This window comes from Dromiciops gliroides, chromosome 3, assembly GCF_019393635.1.
Source record: "Dromiciops gliroides isolate mDroGli1 chromosome 3, mDroGli1.pri, whole genome shotgun sequence".
NCBI classification, from domain to species: Eukaryota; Metazoa; Chordata; class Mammalia; order Microbiotheria; family Microbiotheriidae; genus Dromiciops; species Dromiciops gliroides.
In genome coordinates, this window is record NC_057863.1 from 306,521,970 (window position 1) to 306,541,704 (window position 19,735).

Genomic DNA, 19,735 nt, shown 5'->3' on the forward strand with positions numbered 1-19,735 from the left:
GACCGCTTCATTTTTGTATTTATATTACTAGTGTTCATCTTTCTTCCCAAAAGAACTGAGGAGAAAATAGGCTGCTCTTATAGCATCTAGCGCTCTCTCTCTCTCTCTCTCTCTGTGTATGTGTGTGTGTGTGTATATATATATATGAATTTTATTTTCCATCTTAATTTCACTTCCAATAATTCTATAAATCAACTTCCTAAACACAAATGAAACACAAATTATGGCTATGAAATAGCCATAAATTAAAACTTGTAACATCATACCATGCCCATAGGTTTACATGGACACTGAGATGCTTTCTGCCTTGGTGATGCATATTTTATAAATATTAATTTCTGTGTTTTCCTTTTGGGGACAATAAACAATCCAAGATAGGAACTGGAAACTTCAAGAACTGAGACAAAGAAGGAGATTCAAAGTTGAATTGTACCTGTGTATTTCAGGGAAACCATGGCATTCTGCTAGAGATAATAGATAGATTAGAGCAATAAGCAAAGGACATAAATTCATCCTAATTTTGCCCTCATGTAAAAGCAAAGGCAATGAATAATTTATGAAAGCAATAATATATTTTAAGGCAGAATGAGAGCAAAGTTTGGATGGACTAGATGTTGGAAGGAGAGGAAGAAAGGGTCTGTAGAACAGGTTTGACAAACTTAGAAACATACTGATAATTAATGGGTATGAAGTTGAATGTAAAGGAAAATGAGGGGGGATAGTTTTATATCCTAACAAAGACAGCCTCTGAAAGGAACATAAAATGTAACCACTCACTAAAGGAAATTGCATTACCTATTGTTGTTGGTGACAGTGCTGAAGGCGGTGCTGGTGATGTTTCAATACTAACAGAGTCTTGTGCTACAATAAAAAGGCAAAACCGAGGAAAATGTTGAACAGCATAATCCAAGTGGGAAATGAGATTTCCTGTTAAATTAATAGTGTGACTTCATTGATGAATACTGAGGGCAACTCACCCAGTAGAGTGAATCACTAGTTATACCACACATTCTCAGAAAACCACAAGGAAAGTAAGAGGTAAGAATGATTTTTCTTGTTCTTTGACAACTATTCATATTCTGGGCTACTGTCCCTACCACTTGTATGAATGGAGAGCTCAGTGTCATCTCTCGAAGCTAAGAGAAAGTGGACTGAAAAAAAGTCATTGCCTATTATTTAACATCTTTCTATTGGATGGTGGAGGTCCATCCAAGAAAGCAAGATGAGGCCCCAGATAACTAATCAAGTTTCTTGCCCTGTTTTGATCTCGTTAGTGCCAATGAATCACTTTTCTATTTCAAAGATTCCTTTACAAGTGATAGAGTTTATGGCCAGGGAATAGACTGTATTTCCTGGCTTGGGCATATTTAATTGTGAAGATAATTTTCTACTAAAAAAACATGAATTTCTCAATGTTTTCAGAAAATGACAGTGCCTTAGGGAAGCATCAATAAAGACAAAATATTTATTTGGTGGGTGTTTTCCTTATAACTTATTACTCTTTTTAAAATAACCCATTACTCTTACATTTTCCTATTAGATCACACATGATCTTATTCTTCAATAACTGAATGACTTCCTAATATGAATTTATAAGAAATTCTGGCCATCAAAGTTATGTTTTTATTTGTGATTATTTTGGGTATTCCATCAGGGGGTTTTCTGCTTAGTCTCTAAAAAGCCAAAAGTCAATTATGCTTTCCAAAATGTATAATGAGATGGTTTATGGATAACCACTTATAAAATGAAAGCCTCGGATAACATTAATGAAATATATTGTAACATGTTAGTAGGAACACACTGTTCAGTTGGCACCAATTTCAGAAAAGAAATACTTTATTCCACCAGGGTCAGCTAAACAAAATTTTGATTTTTTTCTATTTCTTAAACATTCCTAAAAGTTTCTTCTATTTTCTAAAACATCAATAGCTGAAGACATTATTTCTTCTAGGTGCGCTTTAAAGGAAATCTAATCTATGTAAGTTTAATATTTTCATAATGAATTTTCTTTCAGTTTTATTGAAAACTTTCAACATAATTTTTTCTTTTGAACATTTTAAATAGTGCTTTTGCCCAAACTAAAAAAAATACTAAGTTATCCAGAAAAAAGACGTGACTACAAATTTAATCCCTGTGAATCTACACTCTTTAATTTGTACTGTGAAACATGCTCAAGTTAGAGATCAAGCTGATGAGGGATTGCTTCCTCTGCAGGATAAAAGAAACATTGTGATGGATACCATTGACCATCATTGCTGGTCTTATCCCGTTTTTACCACTTTCACCCCATATTCATGCATTTCTGATGTTAAATTTACCAGGAGTTAGTTGTGATACTTCTGGGTCTGAGGGAGTTGTTGGTTTGGGGGGAACAGGAAGTATCTTTTTAGGAGCTGCAAGAAAAAGACAAAGAGAAGTTGTAGTATTTTCAGCTCTTTTGAACTTATTGTACAACCCCAGGTGTGATCTGAAGTCAACATGCCAATCTATGGAAAGCGTATCTTTGTACAAGAACAAAAAAGAGTGACTGAAGTGAAAAGAAAGAAGCTTAAGCTGTGTGAGAAATGTCATTAATGAGATTACCTCATCAAAAGGTAGAATTCTAGTGTCTTTGACACTTGGCAACGAAGCAAGTAAGAGATGGGTGAAGCCAGTGCAAGAAAGATAAAAATTATCCAAACTCTACTGGAGAGCCAACACTAGGTGATCTTTTAAAATAGATGCTTATGTATTCCTGGAAAGAAAACAATATGCCAGAGTTTTGCCACATGGACTTTGAGGAAAGATGGTTGGATTTCTCTTATGACATGCATTACAAGTATACATTGCAAGCAATACAGTAATTTCAACTTGCAGAATCCAACATTTTAGCTTCAATGTGGAACAGGGGAAAAAGAGAGCAAGTGATCTGCTAAGTAAATACCACTATGCTTACTACTTTAAATGGAAGTGTAACAGGTTTCTGAGATGCATTCAAAACCAGAAGGTAAAAATAAGAGACACAAAAAGGGAAGACTGAGGATGTCAGCCATCAAAAATTCATATTTCTGCAAAGTTGCTGGAGTTGGGGGGCGCAGATTTCTTTATGCCTCAAGGAGATTGCTGATTTCATTGAATTTTTAAAGGACCATGGGATACATATTATATATTGCCTACATAAATTTGAAGAAATAACCTTCTACTGCTTTTGAATTGATGTAGACATATTAAGCAAATTTATGAGAGAGGATGAGCAATTTATTACACATTGTTATTGTTGTTTTGGCTGCACCTCTGTTTCATCTATAAAAGGAGGAGGTTGGACCAAAGGAATTTTAAGATCCCTCTTGAGTCTGAGTCTATTATCCTATGCCCTATGATAGCATTAGGATAGGGAACTCTAGCAACTCTCTCTATTGGCTCAGATCAGGATCCTTAGTGTAAGAGCATTGCAAGGGAAATGGGAGGCTTAATGATTTGAAGAGTCATAATAGTATGTGTAAGATTCAGGACATGAACCCAGGTCTTCCTAATTCCAAGGTTAGATTTCCAATCAATAGAGCACATCGCTCTCATCAAATGTTATACATGAAAAAAAATAATAGCCCACAAATGTTATATATGAGCAAAAGTCTGTTATTATGAAAAATGTGTTTTATTATAAATCTCTATAAAACAACACAATGCTTGTGCTTCCCAGTCTTAGGCACTCTAGATGATGATGATGATGATAGATTTTTTTGGGGGGGGCAGGGCAATGAAGGTTAAGTGACTTGCCCAGGGTCACACAGCTAGTAAGTGTCAAGTGTCTGAAGCCAGATTTGAACTCAGGTCCTCCTGAATCCAGGGCCAGTGCTTTGTCAATTGTACCACCTAACTGCCCCCAATGTCTTTTAAATATTAATGAGAAAAGTAATTAATTTCTAGGACTGTCCTAATGTTAGTTTTCACTAACAAGCAGGAATGGCATTCCTATACTTTTTCTATGACTAAAAACATGGTACTCAAAATATTTATTGATAAATGTAAATACTCAAATTGATCAAAATGTGATTAATTCCATTTTTAAATTTGGCAGATGGAATTAATTTTAGCCTTTCATGAGAATGCAACAATTAAAAATAGGATAATGGCAGATGGAATTAATTGTTTATTGGGCAAATAGGATTTTAAGGGTGCTAATTCTTCCTGGGCCGATATTTTCGACTTAGAATAAATAAAATGTATTTTCTTTGAGAAATGGGATAAAAGAATTAATGTTTCCTTTATTCTTGTAGTCTTCAGGAATTAGTCTGAAACTAGTACCTTGTAGATCTCTCATATGGTGAAAATGTGCCACATTAATGCATTGTATGGGCCACTAATGGAAAACCTGGCAGACGTATTCAACTTAACTCTCATAGGAACAGTCAGGACTCTGATTTAACTAAATGAAAGTTGGTTGTTGGGTTTTTTTGTGTGTGTTTTTGTTTTTTTGTAGGGACAAAAGAAGACTATGTCCTTGGAAAAGGAAAATAGTACTTAATAAGTCATGCTGTTTCTGTTATTATTTGGTATTCATTTAGGCTAAACAGTATGTCCCATTGCATTTGCTTCTGAAAATTTGAATTAATTTCAGGGTTTTTTTACTGAGAGAAAGAGCAAATGGGCACCAAAATTCTGCCTCAAAAATAACATAGGTCTACAAAAGTTCATCAGAAGAAATGGGAAACCAAAATGAAAACTAGGAATAAAATGAGGATAACTAGGAAAAACAAGGGAATTAAGTTAGACAACTTTCTTATTTTAACAACCTGTCTGTAGTACAGAAGTTCACAAATTGATCTTCATTGTTTTTATTTGACCTTTTCTTTGTACTAGTACTTTTTTTGAAGCAACATGATATAGTGGGTAGCACACTAGATTTGGAGTCAGGAAGACTTGGGTTTGAATCCTGCCTCAGACACTTGGTGTGTGACCCTGAGCAAGTCACTTAATCTCTTTCAGTCTCAATTTCCTCATCTGTAAAGTAAGGGGGTTGGACTAGATGGCCTTTCATGTCCCTTCCAACTATGATTCTATGATTTTCTTCTTCTTTTTTTTTTTTTGTGTGAGGCAGTTGGGGTTAAGTGACTTGCCCAGGGTCACACAGCTAGTAAGTGTTAAGTGTCTGAGTCTGGATTTGAACTCAGGTCCTCCTGAATCCAGGGCCAGTGTTCTATCCACTGTGCCATCTAGCTGCCCCTATGATTTTCTTTTGATACGTAAATATTTACTTTTATCATACTCTCAATCCTACTTCAATGAGAGTAAAATCTACCTGAAACAATATTTATAAAAAAGACTCATTCCTCAAAGGAATTCTGAAATGATAAGATTCAAGGGGGCATAAACAGAACAAGCTGAGACTATACATGATTAAATTTTTTTACTTTAGGACAAGACAGACAGCAACATAATCCAATTGTGGATTTGATGTTAATAACCATTTATACTATTCACATTTCCTAAAACTAATAACAGATTAGGCTCTTAAAACTAGTGTATGTATGATTCTTTGCCCGAATTCAAAGTTTTAAGAATGAATTATTCTCAAAACAGATTAAGAGTACACTTAAATTTAGAATTAAAAACTAATGCTCTTATTCATTAGATGAATTTGAGGCCTGGTGGGTAGGTCATTTTGGCTTAGGAGAAATACATGCTGGCCCCAAAATCTTAGTGCCATTTTAACCTTAAAATGGCACTAAGATTTTTGGGACATTCTATATACTCAGTTTTACAGGGTTCAAGGTCTTAGATTATCGTTGTTGCCATTCAAAAATCCAGAAAACTCAGCACCTTATGGAAAATAAGAAATAGAGGAAGAGGAAAGTTCAGCTAATGTGCTTCAAGAAAGAGTTTGATAACGATGACCTGCATGCTAAAATTTAATGACATATCAAAAAATAAAACAATTATCTCAGGGCAGAGAGAATATTGTTACCCGGTGTTGCTGGTAGCTTCTCAAATTCAAGAGAAGTTGCTTTGGGTTTTGGTGTGGATTCTGTAGTGGTTGAACTTTTCACTGTTGGAAAAGCAGGTATGATCTTTAGAGAGCAAGCAGTCAGATATTGAAAGGATATAATCCCACTAACTTCCAAACAAACTCTACATTTGACATATTAATGCTATACATACTTAAAAACCTGGGATGGCAAGAGGATGATCTTGTACTATTATTTACAAACATAAGTAAATTTCCTCATAGAAACCCATTTTGGGGCTCTGCCACAATAAAAAATAAATGGCACTGACATCATATATGCATCATATCCAAAGTTCAGGGAAAAATATTTTTAAATGTTTTCAAATCTCATCCTGTACATGTACAATTACCTCAGAAAGACATTTTATTCAAATGAACAACTGGACAGTCACTGACATTCTGTGTCCTATCTAAAAGCTGTTCCTTATCTATAACACTGTGCCAATGTGATTGTTACAACACAACACAACTTCCAAACTCTCTAAGCATAAGTTTGCAGGAAATGAGCCTGTATCCCCCCCTTCTCATACACAGTTCCTGACTCTGACTCATACGGTTAGGGATTTTCAGGGTTGTTGACTATGCCATCCAAAATTTCATTTTTTCCTGAGTATTCCATTCCTTTTCACTGACTTGGAAACCTCACCCATTCTCATAAGAGATCATTCACCCATTTGCTTCTGTCCTTCTGCCTAAACCCTCATTGCTAGTGGCCTAACACCTATACCTGAAAGTTTAACTGCCACATCTAATTGAAAGTGGAGGAAATTAAAATTTTTGAACATTTTACAAACTTTTTCCTCCTCCTCTACTGCTACTGCTATAAAAAAAAATATTATGCCCCATTAAGTAAACTATATCAGTGGCCCCACTCATTTTAATTAAAATTCTTAGTGTAACATTCTAATAAAGGCATACTAATTAAAAATTAATTGAGCTCTGTAATGGAAAATACAGTTCTCCTAGAGCTAAGAACTTAACGCATTAGTTCATACATTATAATATTGTAGAAGTAAATGTAGTGCTATAAATCAACCAATTGAAAAACATTTATTAAGCACCACCTGTATGCCAGGAACTGTGCTAGAAATAGACTCATACATTCTTCAAACCTCCAAATCCAAAAAATCTTAAAAGTTATCTTTTGTGACTAATATGGTAATGTTTTACATAAGTGCACATGTATAACCTATATCTGATTGCTTACTGCCTCAGGCAGGGGAAAGGGGGAGGGGAAGGAAGGAAGGAGGAATAGGATTTGGAACTGAAAATTTTAAATAAAAATGTTTATCATTATTTAAAAAGTTATCTTTTTAGGCTGGTTCATAGATACAATGTGATGATATAGAGTTGACAGAAAATTTTGCTCAACATATTCCCTACTATAATAAATCATTCTTACCAAATAATCCTCACTTCTCTCATAAACCAGTCTATCTCTCAATTAGATGGTGATTTTCCTCATTCTTTATATCTTGCCCTGATTCTTAGCTGACTAGCACTAGACTGCAACTTTAAAAGGAGGTCAGCTAAGTAATCAAAAAAGATTCTTTATTATCTCCCTGAGAACAGGGAAGAACAAAAAGAGAACAGGCTTCTAAGATGATTAAAGTTGTTTCTTCACTTTCTGACTGAAAGCCTATCTGCATTATCTGATCAGAATACTATTCATCTTTAATCATGGAATCCATTTTTCCCCAGCCAATGAACTCCCTAATTATCCAAACCTTGAAAATTTTTACAAATTTCTGACACTGTCATGGGTACAGTTGCTGAAAGAGAAATTTCCTGATGCTATCAAAAGAGTCTGGATATGATGAGACCATACTACTTCATGGCTGATTTTTATTAGGAAAAAAAAATTCTCTACACCAAAATATTTGTGTTTTTAGCCTTTGATTTTGGAAATTAAGGAAAGCTCATGCAATTTTCAAATTTGGTATGTGAGGCTTCTGTATAGAATTTTTTTTTTAAGTGAGGCAATTGGGGTTAAGTGACTTGCCCAGGGTTACACAACTAGTAAGTGTTAAATGTCTGAGGTCGGATTCAAACTCAGGTACTCCTGACTCCAGGGCTGGTGTTCTATCCACTGCACCACCTAGCTGCCCCTTCCTGTATAGAATTTTAAAGAAACAAAATGAGTTTCTTGGGAATTGGAAAGTAAAGAAGCAACAGAATCAATTTAGAGATTTTTAGGGCTTTAGGGACTTATACTAGGTAGGGAGAAAGAAAGACATGTCTTTATTACGAATGTTGGAAAATTCTCTGGCCTCTTTAAAATATTTTTAGGATGAAGATATATCATAAAGCAGTTAGACTGAAAAGTAGATAATACTAAGCTTTGATGTGGCCTTAGAAAATGAATTTTAAGAGTATGTTCAGCCTCTACAAAAGAGAAAGCCATTAACCATGGTATCAGCTATAATTGTATTGCAGAAAAGCAGACAAGGCATACTTGTCAAATAATGATTCATACAAATAATAATACAAATAATTTTCACATCTGGCAGATGAGATCCTACTTTGTAGCCACAATGTCTATTTTTCAATGTGGGTGTTTACACCATAGTCTCAGGCACAAGGAAAATAGCTTTTAAAGTTATTACCAATGCCTGATGCAACAAATTACTGTTGAGCTGAGGCATAATAAAATTCTAACAAAGTTCACATTAATTAGCCTTTTTAAAATAAATGTTTATGCTAAGCTTGGGTGCCTTATTCATTCGAGAAACCAAAGTCTACATGACTTGGTTTTTCTCTTGGTACTTGCAACTGACCATCAGTTCCCTGTTCCACCTCAATATGTTTTTTGATCAATTCATAGAATAATGTTTGTCTGCTTATTTCATACCCTTTGGATAACAGGCAAGTCATCTATAACCATGGTTATGGTTCCTGGTTATACATGTGAGATTTCCAATGTTTCCAAATGCAACATTTCTAAACTTGTAGTCATATCACACATAACCTACAATACTGGATTTTTCCCTGGACAAATGAAGCTACAAAGTAGCTGTTTACTAGGAAAATGCCATTATTATCCAGGGCTGTTTGTGTCAGTTTAGGGCTTTTATTAAGTTTAAAGTAAGGATTTCCATGCTTTTTTTTTTCTGGCAATGGGAAGCATGAAATATTCAAAGACCCAAGTGAGAAGAAGATATTCCAAAGAGAACCTGAACATTTTAAAACTCTAAACTATTTAACAAACAATGTTGAAAAATTATCTAACTGGTAGTAATTTTAAGAAATGCAAAAAAAAAAAAAGAAAGAAATGCATTTGAAACAAATAGTGGGGTCATTTAAATCTAAATTTAGACTTGAACAAATAACTTTATTTAGCTTAATCAGTAATAATGAACAATAATAATGTAGGTTAACAAACTTAAATGTAAAATTTCTCTCTGTGTCTCAGTCTCTGTCTGTGTTGCTCTGTCTCTGTGTTGCGCTCTCGCTCTCTCTCTCTCTCTCTCTCTCTCTCTCTCTCTGTGTGTCTTTGTTTCTTTCTTCTTTTTTTTTGGTGAGGCAATTGGGGTTAAGTGACTTGCCCAGGGTCACACAGCCAGCAAGTGTTAAGTGTCTAAGGTCGGATTTGAACTCAGGTCCTCCTGAATCCAGGGCTGGCGCTCCATCCACTGAGCCACCCAGCTGCCCCTCTTTCTTAAGAGAAATTTATCCTGGTTGGCAGCATCCCAGTAAAGCTCACCTTTGCCTATTGTCTTCCCTGACTTCCTTCAAATTTAAGCTAAATTGTCATCCATGAAACAAACCTTTCTTGTTCTCGTTTAATGCTTATGACTTCCTTCTGCGACTATATCCAATTATTCCAGTATCCATTGTTTATATATTGTTTCCCCCTTTAGATTATGAGCTTTTGGAGAGTAGGAACTGTTTCTACCTTTCTTCATATTCTCAGTGCTTAACACAGTTCTTGGCACATAGTAGGTGCTTAATAAGTGACTTGACTACTGCAAAGAAAGAATCTAATCTATATTAAACTTAAAGCATAAAACAGTACAGCATGGGTACATGCCTAAGAAAATAGAATAGACAAAAATCCAGACCTATGAAACAGACAAGGTAGAAGTCTACTTGAAAACATTATCAAGGTTTTCAGGTTAATTCTCTCCCTTACATGCCTGTCTCTTGCAGAGGAAAAGCTTAATTCAATGAGCACTTATGAAATATACACAGAAATAGCTGAATCCACCTTTACATCACATTGCATTATGTTAAATAGAACACCATTTCTAGGTTTATGCCTTAATTGACATAAAGTAATTTATAATGCTTCAATCAAATCGATAAATGATTCGGGTTTCCACTAAAACTACAACCTATCATTTTTCAACTTTAGGTACAGTAAACCATGCCACTTTCCTTTTAATAGGAGGATTCATAAGATACTGTTGGAATTCAAAATGCTGGGTCATAAAAGTCTTAGTTACCACGTTTGCTTCCTGTTGGTTTGATCTTGGGGTGTCGTCGCTTAGGTGTAGAAGGAGTGGTCATGGTTTGTGTGGAAGCTGAAAGAAGCAGACTCTATTTCATAATTTTTCATTAAATGATCTTTCTTCAGCCGGCAATCATGTTGCACCTAGATGGCAAACTCACAATGGCAAGGACTTCGCATGTATCAACAGATCCCTTCTGTCGTCCATGGCTTAGCATACAATAGCTACTGAACAAACATGGTTGATAGAATCATATTGAGCTAAATAGCAGAAGTTATACTACATTTAGTCATACTTCATGGGAGTGGTGAGTATATTTAATTTTTAAAAATCCAGAATACTGCTCAATTCAGTAAACATTTATTGATTGCTTGTTGTATGCTAGACATCAGGGCATGTAGAAATGAAAAGGGGACACGGCTCCTGCCGATTAGGCTTTATGAAAGAGGCAGAACTTGTCCTGAGCCAGGAAGATATGGATTTTAATACGGAATGACAGGGAATGACATTTCTAAGCTACGGGAGACTATATACAAATGTGTGGAAGTCGGAGAAGACAAGTCAAAAGCTTAAAGTCTGATTTATCTATATGTAGGGCAGCGGGGTATGGATAACTTGGGTTTAAGAAGTAGGAAAATAGAAATGCTTTGAATTCTATAAACTCTTTCTTCTTCAGAAGTAGAATCATTACCATGAGTTAATATACCTTGTGATTTCCAAAATTTCCACTACAAATAAAAAAATTTTGTTGTTGTTCTTCCTACCTCTCCCTTTCCGTTTTTTAGCATTAAATGTTCCACAGATCATACTTGGTAACTATTTTGTATTTATATCCCAGGGAAAATACTCTGTACTAAGTTGAATTCAATTTAATTGAATGGAAAGGACTAAAGTATAATTCGCATTCATGTTTCTAGATTTTCTAATTGGGATAATAAGAAAAGTCATTTATTAGAGTAAAGAGGTCCTGAAATAGTGTAAATTCTTTATATTTATTTGATCATTAGTACTATCTTTTATCCTGTGGTTCATTGAAGTCATTGAATTTTAAAGAATTCTTGATATTGGTAAGAAGAAAAATTAGAAACATTTACTATAATAAAAATAACAACTAACAATTATGTAGTGTTTTAAGGTTTGCAAAACACTTTCCATACACAGGGTACCCCAAAATTCTTAGTATAGTTTTAAGCTTAAGCTCAAAACTACACTAAGACTTTTAGGATACTTTACATTGTCTCATTTGATATCACAACCCTATGAATTTTTCTTAGGTGCAACATGGGTAATTTTTACCACTTTTCTACTTTAAAAAAAAAAACAAAATTGTTTAAGTATTAGTAATTACCAAGTGTAGTATGTTGTATTTCAGGACTGGCAGACACTTTCGGTTTTTGAGGAAGAAGTGGCATTTTAGCTGGAGCTGAAATGAAAAGTCCCCCCGCCCCAGCCCAGTTTAGTTATTACAAGGAGCTTCTAGGACTAACATGCTTTTAGCTGGTAAGAAATATAAGCCACAAGTCAATGATGAAAGATGAATAGCTCATGGATTCTTGAAAGCTGGTGGATGAAATGAATATTCAAAGAGGAAAAGTCATAGAATGATAACTGTTCGTTTGATGACCAAAATTAGGGTGAGTGCATCCAAGTATGCTGCAATGAATGACTACAAAGACAGGGATGTGGAAGAGAGATGGTGGTGGTGAGGCTGTTACATGCAGATTTCACAGTGTATTGTCTTACTCCTTTTAAGCCGGTGAAAATATCATCTGCTACCATATTCTAATTAAAGCCAGGTAGAGGTGGTGAAAATCATTAATGATACAGAGAAAAACAACAACTATATATGTACTCAGAAGCAGGAAAGAGACACATGATTAGATGTGATGGAATGAGATGGTTCTGTGGAAAAAAGCCATTCATGGTGGGATTTCCTTTGATGAAAAATGAAATGAGAATCTGCTATTAAAAACATTACCCAGTGTTGCCCTTGGCTGTTCAATAGTTCTAGAAGTTTTAGATGGGGCAGAGTCCAGAGGAGAATCACTTGTTGCTGCTGGAATAAATGTCAACGAGTTATAAGGGAGCAAAGAGTCTCAGGAATCAACTGTTAATTCATGAATAGCAAGAAAGGGGTCATTCAAAGGGGCCTGATGGAAAGAGTATTGAACTCAGAGTCACAGTCTTTAAGCTCTGATCTTGTTTTTATCACTTTGTCTCATATGTGACTTTTAGCAAGTCACTGTACCTCCCAAGGCCTCCATTTCTTCATCTATAAGAAGGGGGGAGTTTGACTAAATGACCTCTAAGGACCCTTCTGGTTCTATACTTATGTACTATTTGAAAGACTGTTGATCAGCAGAATTAGTGTAATCATTGGAAATTAGAGATAGATTTGTATTTTTAAAATGCGTACAATTCAAATAACTAGGAATGAGGACAAAGCAAGTTGCAAGATGGAAATATATTTCAAAGGATCATAGATGTAGAGATAAAAAGGACCTTGGCTGTCATTTAATCCAACCCTCTCACTTTGCAAATAGGGAAACTGGAGCCTAGAGTGGTTGCATGGCTTACCCAATGTGACATAGTTACCCAATGTGGAGGAAGGATTTGAACTCAGGTCCTGTGATTGCAAATTTCTTTCTTTGTATTTTGTAACCACTAGTGGAATCCGTGCTAAGCATTATACTTCACAGTTTTCTATTTTATGTTGTTCATAACTGTCCTCCCTTATGGAGCACTATATCAGGTATACTGTTGTTTTGTTTTTGTTTTTGTTTTGGGGGGGCAATGTGGGTTAAGTGACTTGCCCAGGGTCACACAGCTTGTAAGTATCAAGTGTCTGAGGCTGGATTTGAACTCAGGTTCTCCTGAATCCAGGGCTGGTGCTTTATCTACTGTGCCACCTAGATGCCCCTCAGGTATACTGTTGAAGGGAATTTTCTACTAGGTAGGGGCTTAGACTCCATGCCCTTTGAAATCCCCTTCCAATTCCATGATTCTATAGAATATTATGATGAGAAATAATACACTAAAACACAGTGATATGTAACTATACCCTTAAAATAAGTCTGATTTTGGAATCAGTCAAAAATAAAGATTTTTTTAAAAAAAGATTATTTGCATACAGATAAGCAAACCTTCCCAAATAACAAAAACAATTTTAAGACTGGTCATTTTGAATAGCGTGTGATAGATCAGTATGAGTCAGCCCCCTTATTATATAGGCAATGAAGACTCACATTTATACAGGGTATTTCCAAATTCTTAGTGAAGTTTTAATCTATTAGAGCTTACAGTCACTAAGAGTTTGGGGACAACCCTGTATAGGAACTTAAGATTCAAATAGCACCTTACTTTCAATCCTCTCTGAGGTAGATGATAGAATTATTATCCCCATTGTGCAGATGAAGGAACTATGTTTTAGAGAGACTAAGTTATTTGCACATTGTTATATAGCTAATAATTGACAAAAGTGAGACTTGAACCTGTCTTCTAAATCCAATGGCCTTAAAATTAACACCATACTGTCCCACACAAATCTCTAACTTTATGATCCTGTGATGACCAATGTCTGATTCTCCAACTCTTGAATCAGCCATAAACATACAGAAGAAAAGTAATTATGGGGTTGGAAAGAGGGAGAGAAGAGAGAGAAATAAAGAGGATCTGTTTCTTCTTCTTTCTGGAAAAAAAAAGGACCAGACTGTAGAAAACAGATTTATGAGAGGCTGAGTGAGTATACCTGTTTGGGCCATTGGTGTTTCAGGCTCATCTGTTGTTGGAGGGCTTGAGAAAACAGGATGCATGTCATAGGGTGCTAAAAAAAAGTTTGAAGAAGAGTAGATATTAATTTTTAAAGATGGCACTATACATTTATAAACAATGTTGGCTTTACCTGGTAACATAATACTGGTTCCATTACTTAAAGACAGATAGCCAAAAAGTCCCTGTTTTCATCCTAGATCTGAACACATGAGTTTTATAAATCCAGAATTGAAGCTGCACTCTAATGTGATGCATGTTATCCATTTGAAATGGGGCAGTGCCAACATAGGACAAAAAATACTTAAAAAATAAACCATGCAATGGAGTTTGATTTGAACCTGCACATAGGCTCTACAATGGAATCTGGAAAATGTGTTATTTGAAAATATATGGGGGGCAGCTAGTTGGCGTAGTGGATCGAGCACTGGACCTCGATTTAGGAGGACCTGAGTTCAAATCTGACCTCAGACACTTGACACTTACTATCTGTGTAACCCTGGGCAAGTCACTTAACCCTCATTGCCCCGCAAAAAAAAAAAAAGAAAGAAAAAAGAAAATATATGGGGGTGCCTGTCTCTGTTCTAGGGTTTAGGGAACTTAGCTGGGGTTTCTAATATATTGCTACTTATAAATTAGAGGCTATAGCACCAGTCTTTGGCATTAAGCATTTATTAAAGCATATTAAATGTTAGTAAAGAGAGAGAGAGCACATTGCTCAGAATTAGAATCCCTACATACCTAGATAGAAAAGAGAGAGAGAGAATGGGGGCAGTGTGTCTGCCTCCTCCAGCATCCTAGGCCAAGAGCGAGAGAAAGCGTGGCGGGGGGGGGGGGGGAGGAGAGAGAGAGAGAGAGAGAGAGAGAGAGAGAGAGAGAGAGAGAGAGAGAGAGAGAGAGAGAGCGAGCGCTAGCGCACAACCCCACTCTCCCCAAGGATTTTATCCTTTTTCAGGTAGAGGCTGGTCACTGCACCTTGACCCAAGTTAATTGGCCGGTAACATTCAAGTCCATTGATTGGCATGACTTGAGGGTGGCCCATATCAAAATAAGCAGTGCCCTGCTGTTTAGGGTCTGTGAAAGACAGACCCCTCTGAGTGCAAAGCTTTTAGGTAGGTGTGGTTCTAATCTCTATTATCTCTATTCAGGGTCTGAGCTCCAACTTTATTGACTCTGGGTTGTCCTTAAAAGAGGTCAGGCAAGGCTCCCTCGAGTGGGGAGCCTCTGGGTCCCCCAGAACCCCATTATTTCTCTCACAGAAACAAAAATAACTACTGGATTTTCTACACACACAGAAGGTCTACATTGGATTCTACTTAGGCCCTTCAAACAAAATTATTCAATTTCCATTTTTATTCACCCAGCAGCAGCTATCCTTCAAGGCTAGGAACTAACTCTTAAAAGGTGTATCATTGGTGGCATCTGACTTCTAGAAAATTTATTCCACTGAAGGCCATATTTCATGTTCTTTATGAAAAGAGAAACTGGAATCAATTTCAAAATGAAAATGAAGGTTATGTGTTTTATACTTGGGAATTTTACATCAACCAAACTTGTGAAGAAATTTCTTGAGTTGGCCCTGTAGGTGGGGAAAAAAACAAAACAAAGGAAAACAGCAACAAAAACAGGGTAAGAGGAGTAGAGAGTAAAGATGCAAGTGGGGGAAGAGATGATTGATAAATGTGAGAAATAAGTGGAAAGACTTGTGAAGCTTAAGAACAAAACACAAAACCAAGTCTTCCAAAAAAAAAAAATGTGTACTTGGTTGGTGGTTCTGAGAATCATGAGATTATATCACTTTGTAGCAGATTCTTCATATCAACTGAAACACTGCTCATCCAAATCAGAGAAGAAACTCCCTCCAAAGGAAAGACATTGTTTATTTCTTCTATGCAGTGCATATGTCTTTCTACATCAGAGAGATACTTATCAGTGACTAAAATTGTAAAGCTTCATTCCAGTAGCTATAAAATATAATTTTGCTAAGCAGAAGAGCATGTCACAGTTTTCACAACTTCTACTGACAACATACTCTTTTGTTTACAAAATTTTTTCCCCAGGATTCCCTTGAGATAGAGCATATGTAAGACATATATACATGCAGTATACATGTATTTGGGTTGTCTAAATATATAGACAAGGCTTGACAGTATCATGGCTAACTATGATCTGAGGTTTGGTCCACCCATAAGGGGTTTGAGGAGGGCCTTGTCACACTGCCAGTAAACTAGCTGGGGGCAAGAGACTGAAAAGGTCTAGATTAGCCAAGGCTGAACAATTTCTCCTCAAGTTTCCTAGAGGGTTGGAGTCTTGTCTACCTGGTACCCCTCAATTGTCTCTGGTCCAGGTGTTTAAAAGGTTCAGAATACAAAAAGACCCCTCTGGGAGCATTCTCGCAGCCATTCAGAAGTCACAACTCTTTTTTGCATATTCAGCACACAGAATAGGGCTATTCCTTCTTCACCCTACCAATATGGAATCCATGTTACATGTACAAGCATTATTAGGCCCACTTCAGATGAGACTGAGGTTGAAAGAAGTTCCTCATACTCATCCAGTGAATAAGTTTGAGTTGGGATCCCTGGCTTCATCTAAGGTTCTTCTAACCTATACTCTTTGTTCAATTCCATATTCAAATAGTGACCTATATGCTATATTATACACTCTCCATTGCAGGCAAGCTAACCAACATGTAGACACACAAATACAGAGACATATTCAGACACATACATATGTAAGTAACTTAATGGAGACAACTCCCAAGAGATTTGTCATAAAACAATGTAGATAGTCATAAATTCATAGAAACCAATGTCACACACACACAAAAGGATTCCTAAGAGAAAGCTCATATGACATGTAACTCATGGATCAATGGGGAAAACACACCAACATTGGCTGCCTTCAGAAAATAAAAATTAACCTTCTAATCATGGTGATTTAATCTTGTTTTAGAAGTCCATGAGGGAGAAGATAGTGATAATTGGGAGTAAGTTACACCCTTGGTTGTACTTTTGTTTTTAGAATTGGAGAACTAAATTACATCAAATTAAATGTACTAATTATTTGCTGGGATTAAAGGGTAAGTACATTTTTTTCTTGCTATTTAAATAGAACATGCAATCATGCCTTCACTGAAGTTCTATTCCAATACCTCAGCATGCTGTGAAAGTGATCCTGGGTGGTCCTATGAAACTTGAGAGGCTTTGAGTAAGTATCCAGAGTCCATCTAGCCCAACCTCTTCATTTTACAGATAGGAAACTGAGGCCCATCAAAGTTAAATAGCTAGTACAAAATCATAGCAGGATTGTAAGAAATGGCATTTAAATCCAGGTCACCTGACTCCAGAGTCTGTTGTTTGAGGACCAACCTAACTTTGGGAAGTAGGACTACTGCAGATTTGGCAACCAAGTGATGGCTTTTTTGCCTACAGAAACTCATGAACATAGTCTCCTGAATGTCATTGGAGGAATGAGTCACACTAATTATTTTTTTCAAAGTACATAAATTATATTTAAAACTAGTTTAGAACAATTATTGCCTACTAAAAGGCAATTATAATTGAAAATGGACTGAAAATTCCATTTAGTTTTCCTAAAATTTGCTAATTATGTGAAAGAACTCTCTTTGATATTTTTAAACTTTTTTATTTAAATAGAATTTTATTTTCCAAAATATATGTAAAAACAAATTTTAACATCAATTTTTAAAAATTTTGTGTTCCAACTTCTCTTCCTCCCTCCATTCCCACCCCCACCCACAATAACTCAAGCAATTCAAAATAAGTTATACATGAGTAGTCATGGAAAACATTGCCACATTACCTAGGTTGTGAAAGAAAACAATAAAAAAACCCAAACTTCAGATTATCTCTTTAATATTAATATAGAGATTCTTCCATCTATTATCAAATAGCCACTTAGTAGCATGTCTGACAGCATGCCATCACACGCTGGGGCGAAAATATCTCTATGACTTGATTGAGAGAACAAATAAACATCTCTCTTGTATAGAACTTTCTAGTAGTACATTTCCCAGGATTTTAGGTACCACCCCTTGCTACCAAAGTATTGGCCTAGAAACCACATATAAATCAAGATGAGCCTTGTACATAGATTCAATAAACAGCTAAAATACTATTCCTTCTACTAATATGAGAACACACCATGAATACACACAACTCATGGAGATCCCAATACTATTTGCCTAAATGAATAATGGGTTCATTGGGTTCTAGAACATCACGCTAGTTGGTTTTGAATGTTATAAAGCTATTATTTGTAAGAAAATGCTCACCAAGCAAAACAGAGGCTGAAGCTATAAATCTCTAACAGGCAGCAACAATAATGACAAAAATCTGTAAACCATCTGGTGAACTTTATTTTTACTCTTGTGCTCTCAGAAGCATCCCCACCACTTCTATCTAGCTTTCTTTCTCTCTAGGGTTTTTTCAAATTGGGTGGGCAGGTCAGTTGGAAAATCAGCTGTTCACCCAGCAAGCATAGCACTGTGTATGGAAGCTGGCCTCTTTAAAATGCTTTTTGTGAACCACCCAATGCCCAAACAATCTATTTCTAAGTACAGTACTCCTTATGTTTGTTCATCATAAGCAATATTCAATTTTTTATTTTGCCTGTACTTTATAGAATGTGGACAATTTTGGAGTGTTTTTCATATTTCTGTTTCCTACTCTACTTTTCTTCTGATGCCATAAATATAATTTCTAATTGGAAAAAAATAGAGTGTTCTTACATTTTTTCACGAAAAGCTTTTAAATATAATTGTTCATTGTCTCAAGATAGCGCCTAAGTAACTTTACACAACAGGAAGCCTAGAAATATTTCTGTGATCTCTGGAATAGTTCAGAATCAGAGGAAGTTGGCCTGATGATCATGAATTAAGAAAGAAAGTAAAATGAAGGTTTTTTTAGGATTAAAAAACACCATAAACTGGACTATAACCTTGGGATTGCAATCAGTTACTTCTTTTTGTTTAACTTTCAGCAGCCACGCGGTACTTAATTCAAATGGCTATCTTCCATTCCAATAACAATGACTCATCACTTTCCATTGGGCTGGAGTTTTTCTTCAGTAAGAGAAAAAGACAGAAGTCTCACTCCAGAATAAGAAAACAGCAGACCCAAAGTTCTACACAAACTATTTTGGTGAATTGGGGATCAGAACCTATGGGAAAATAGGAGTCTTTGTATATTTGGGGAAAAACCCCAAACAATTAGAAAACCTGAGACTTGTCTTTGGAAGTATTACATTAAAATCACCACCAACCAAAAAGCACTAACAATCCTTTTTTTTTTTCCCTCATAAAAATACCTGTCAGAGATTTAGAAGCTCTACAAATATTACGGGAGCTATTCTTTTGGAAATGGAAGGTATCAGACCATCATTAAATAGGAATAGAACCTGAATAAATTACATGAATTCTCCTCTCATGCCCTGTAATAATTTTCTGACAGGAGAAATCAGGTGAAAATGAATATCTCATGTGCTCTCGTGTTTATATACATCTGAG

General features: G+C 35.8%; 1 protein-coding gene across 1 annotated transcript in view; it reads right to left on the minus strand.

The window, feature by feature from the left end:
• The window catches only part of LOC122747036 (ABI family member 3 binding protein), a 313,537-nt gene that overhangs the window by 106,267 nt on the left and 187,535 nt on the right, over positions 1–19,735 (minus strand). The window contains 7 exon segments of the mRNA XM_043993253.1: positions 796–861; positions 2,319–2,393; positions 5,945–6,025; positions 10,432–10,509; positions 11,786–11,860; positions 12,416–12,493; positions 14,186–14,260. Coding sequence (XP_043849188.1) covers positions 796–861; positions 2,319–2,393; positions 5,945–6,025; positions 10,432–10,509; positions 11,786–11,860; positions 12,416–12,493; positions 14,186–14,260 — 528 coding nt within the window.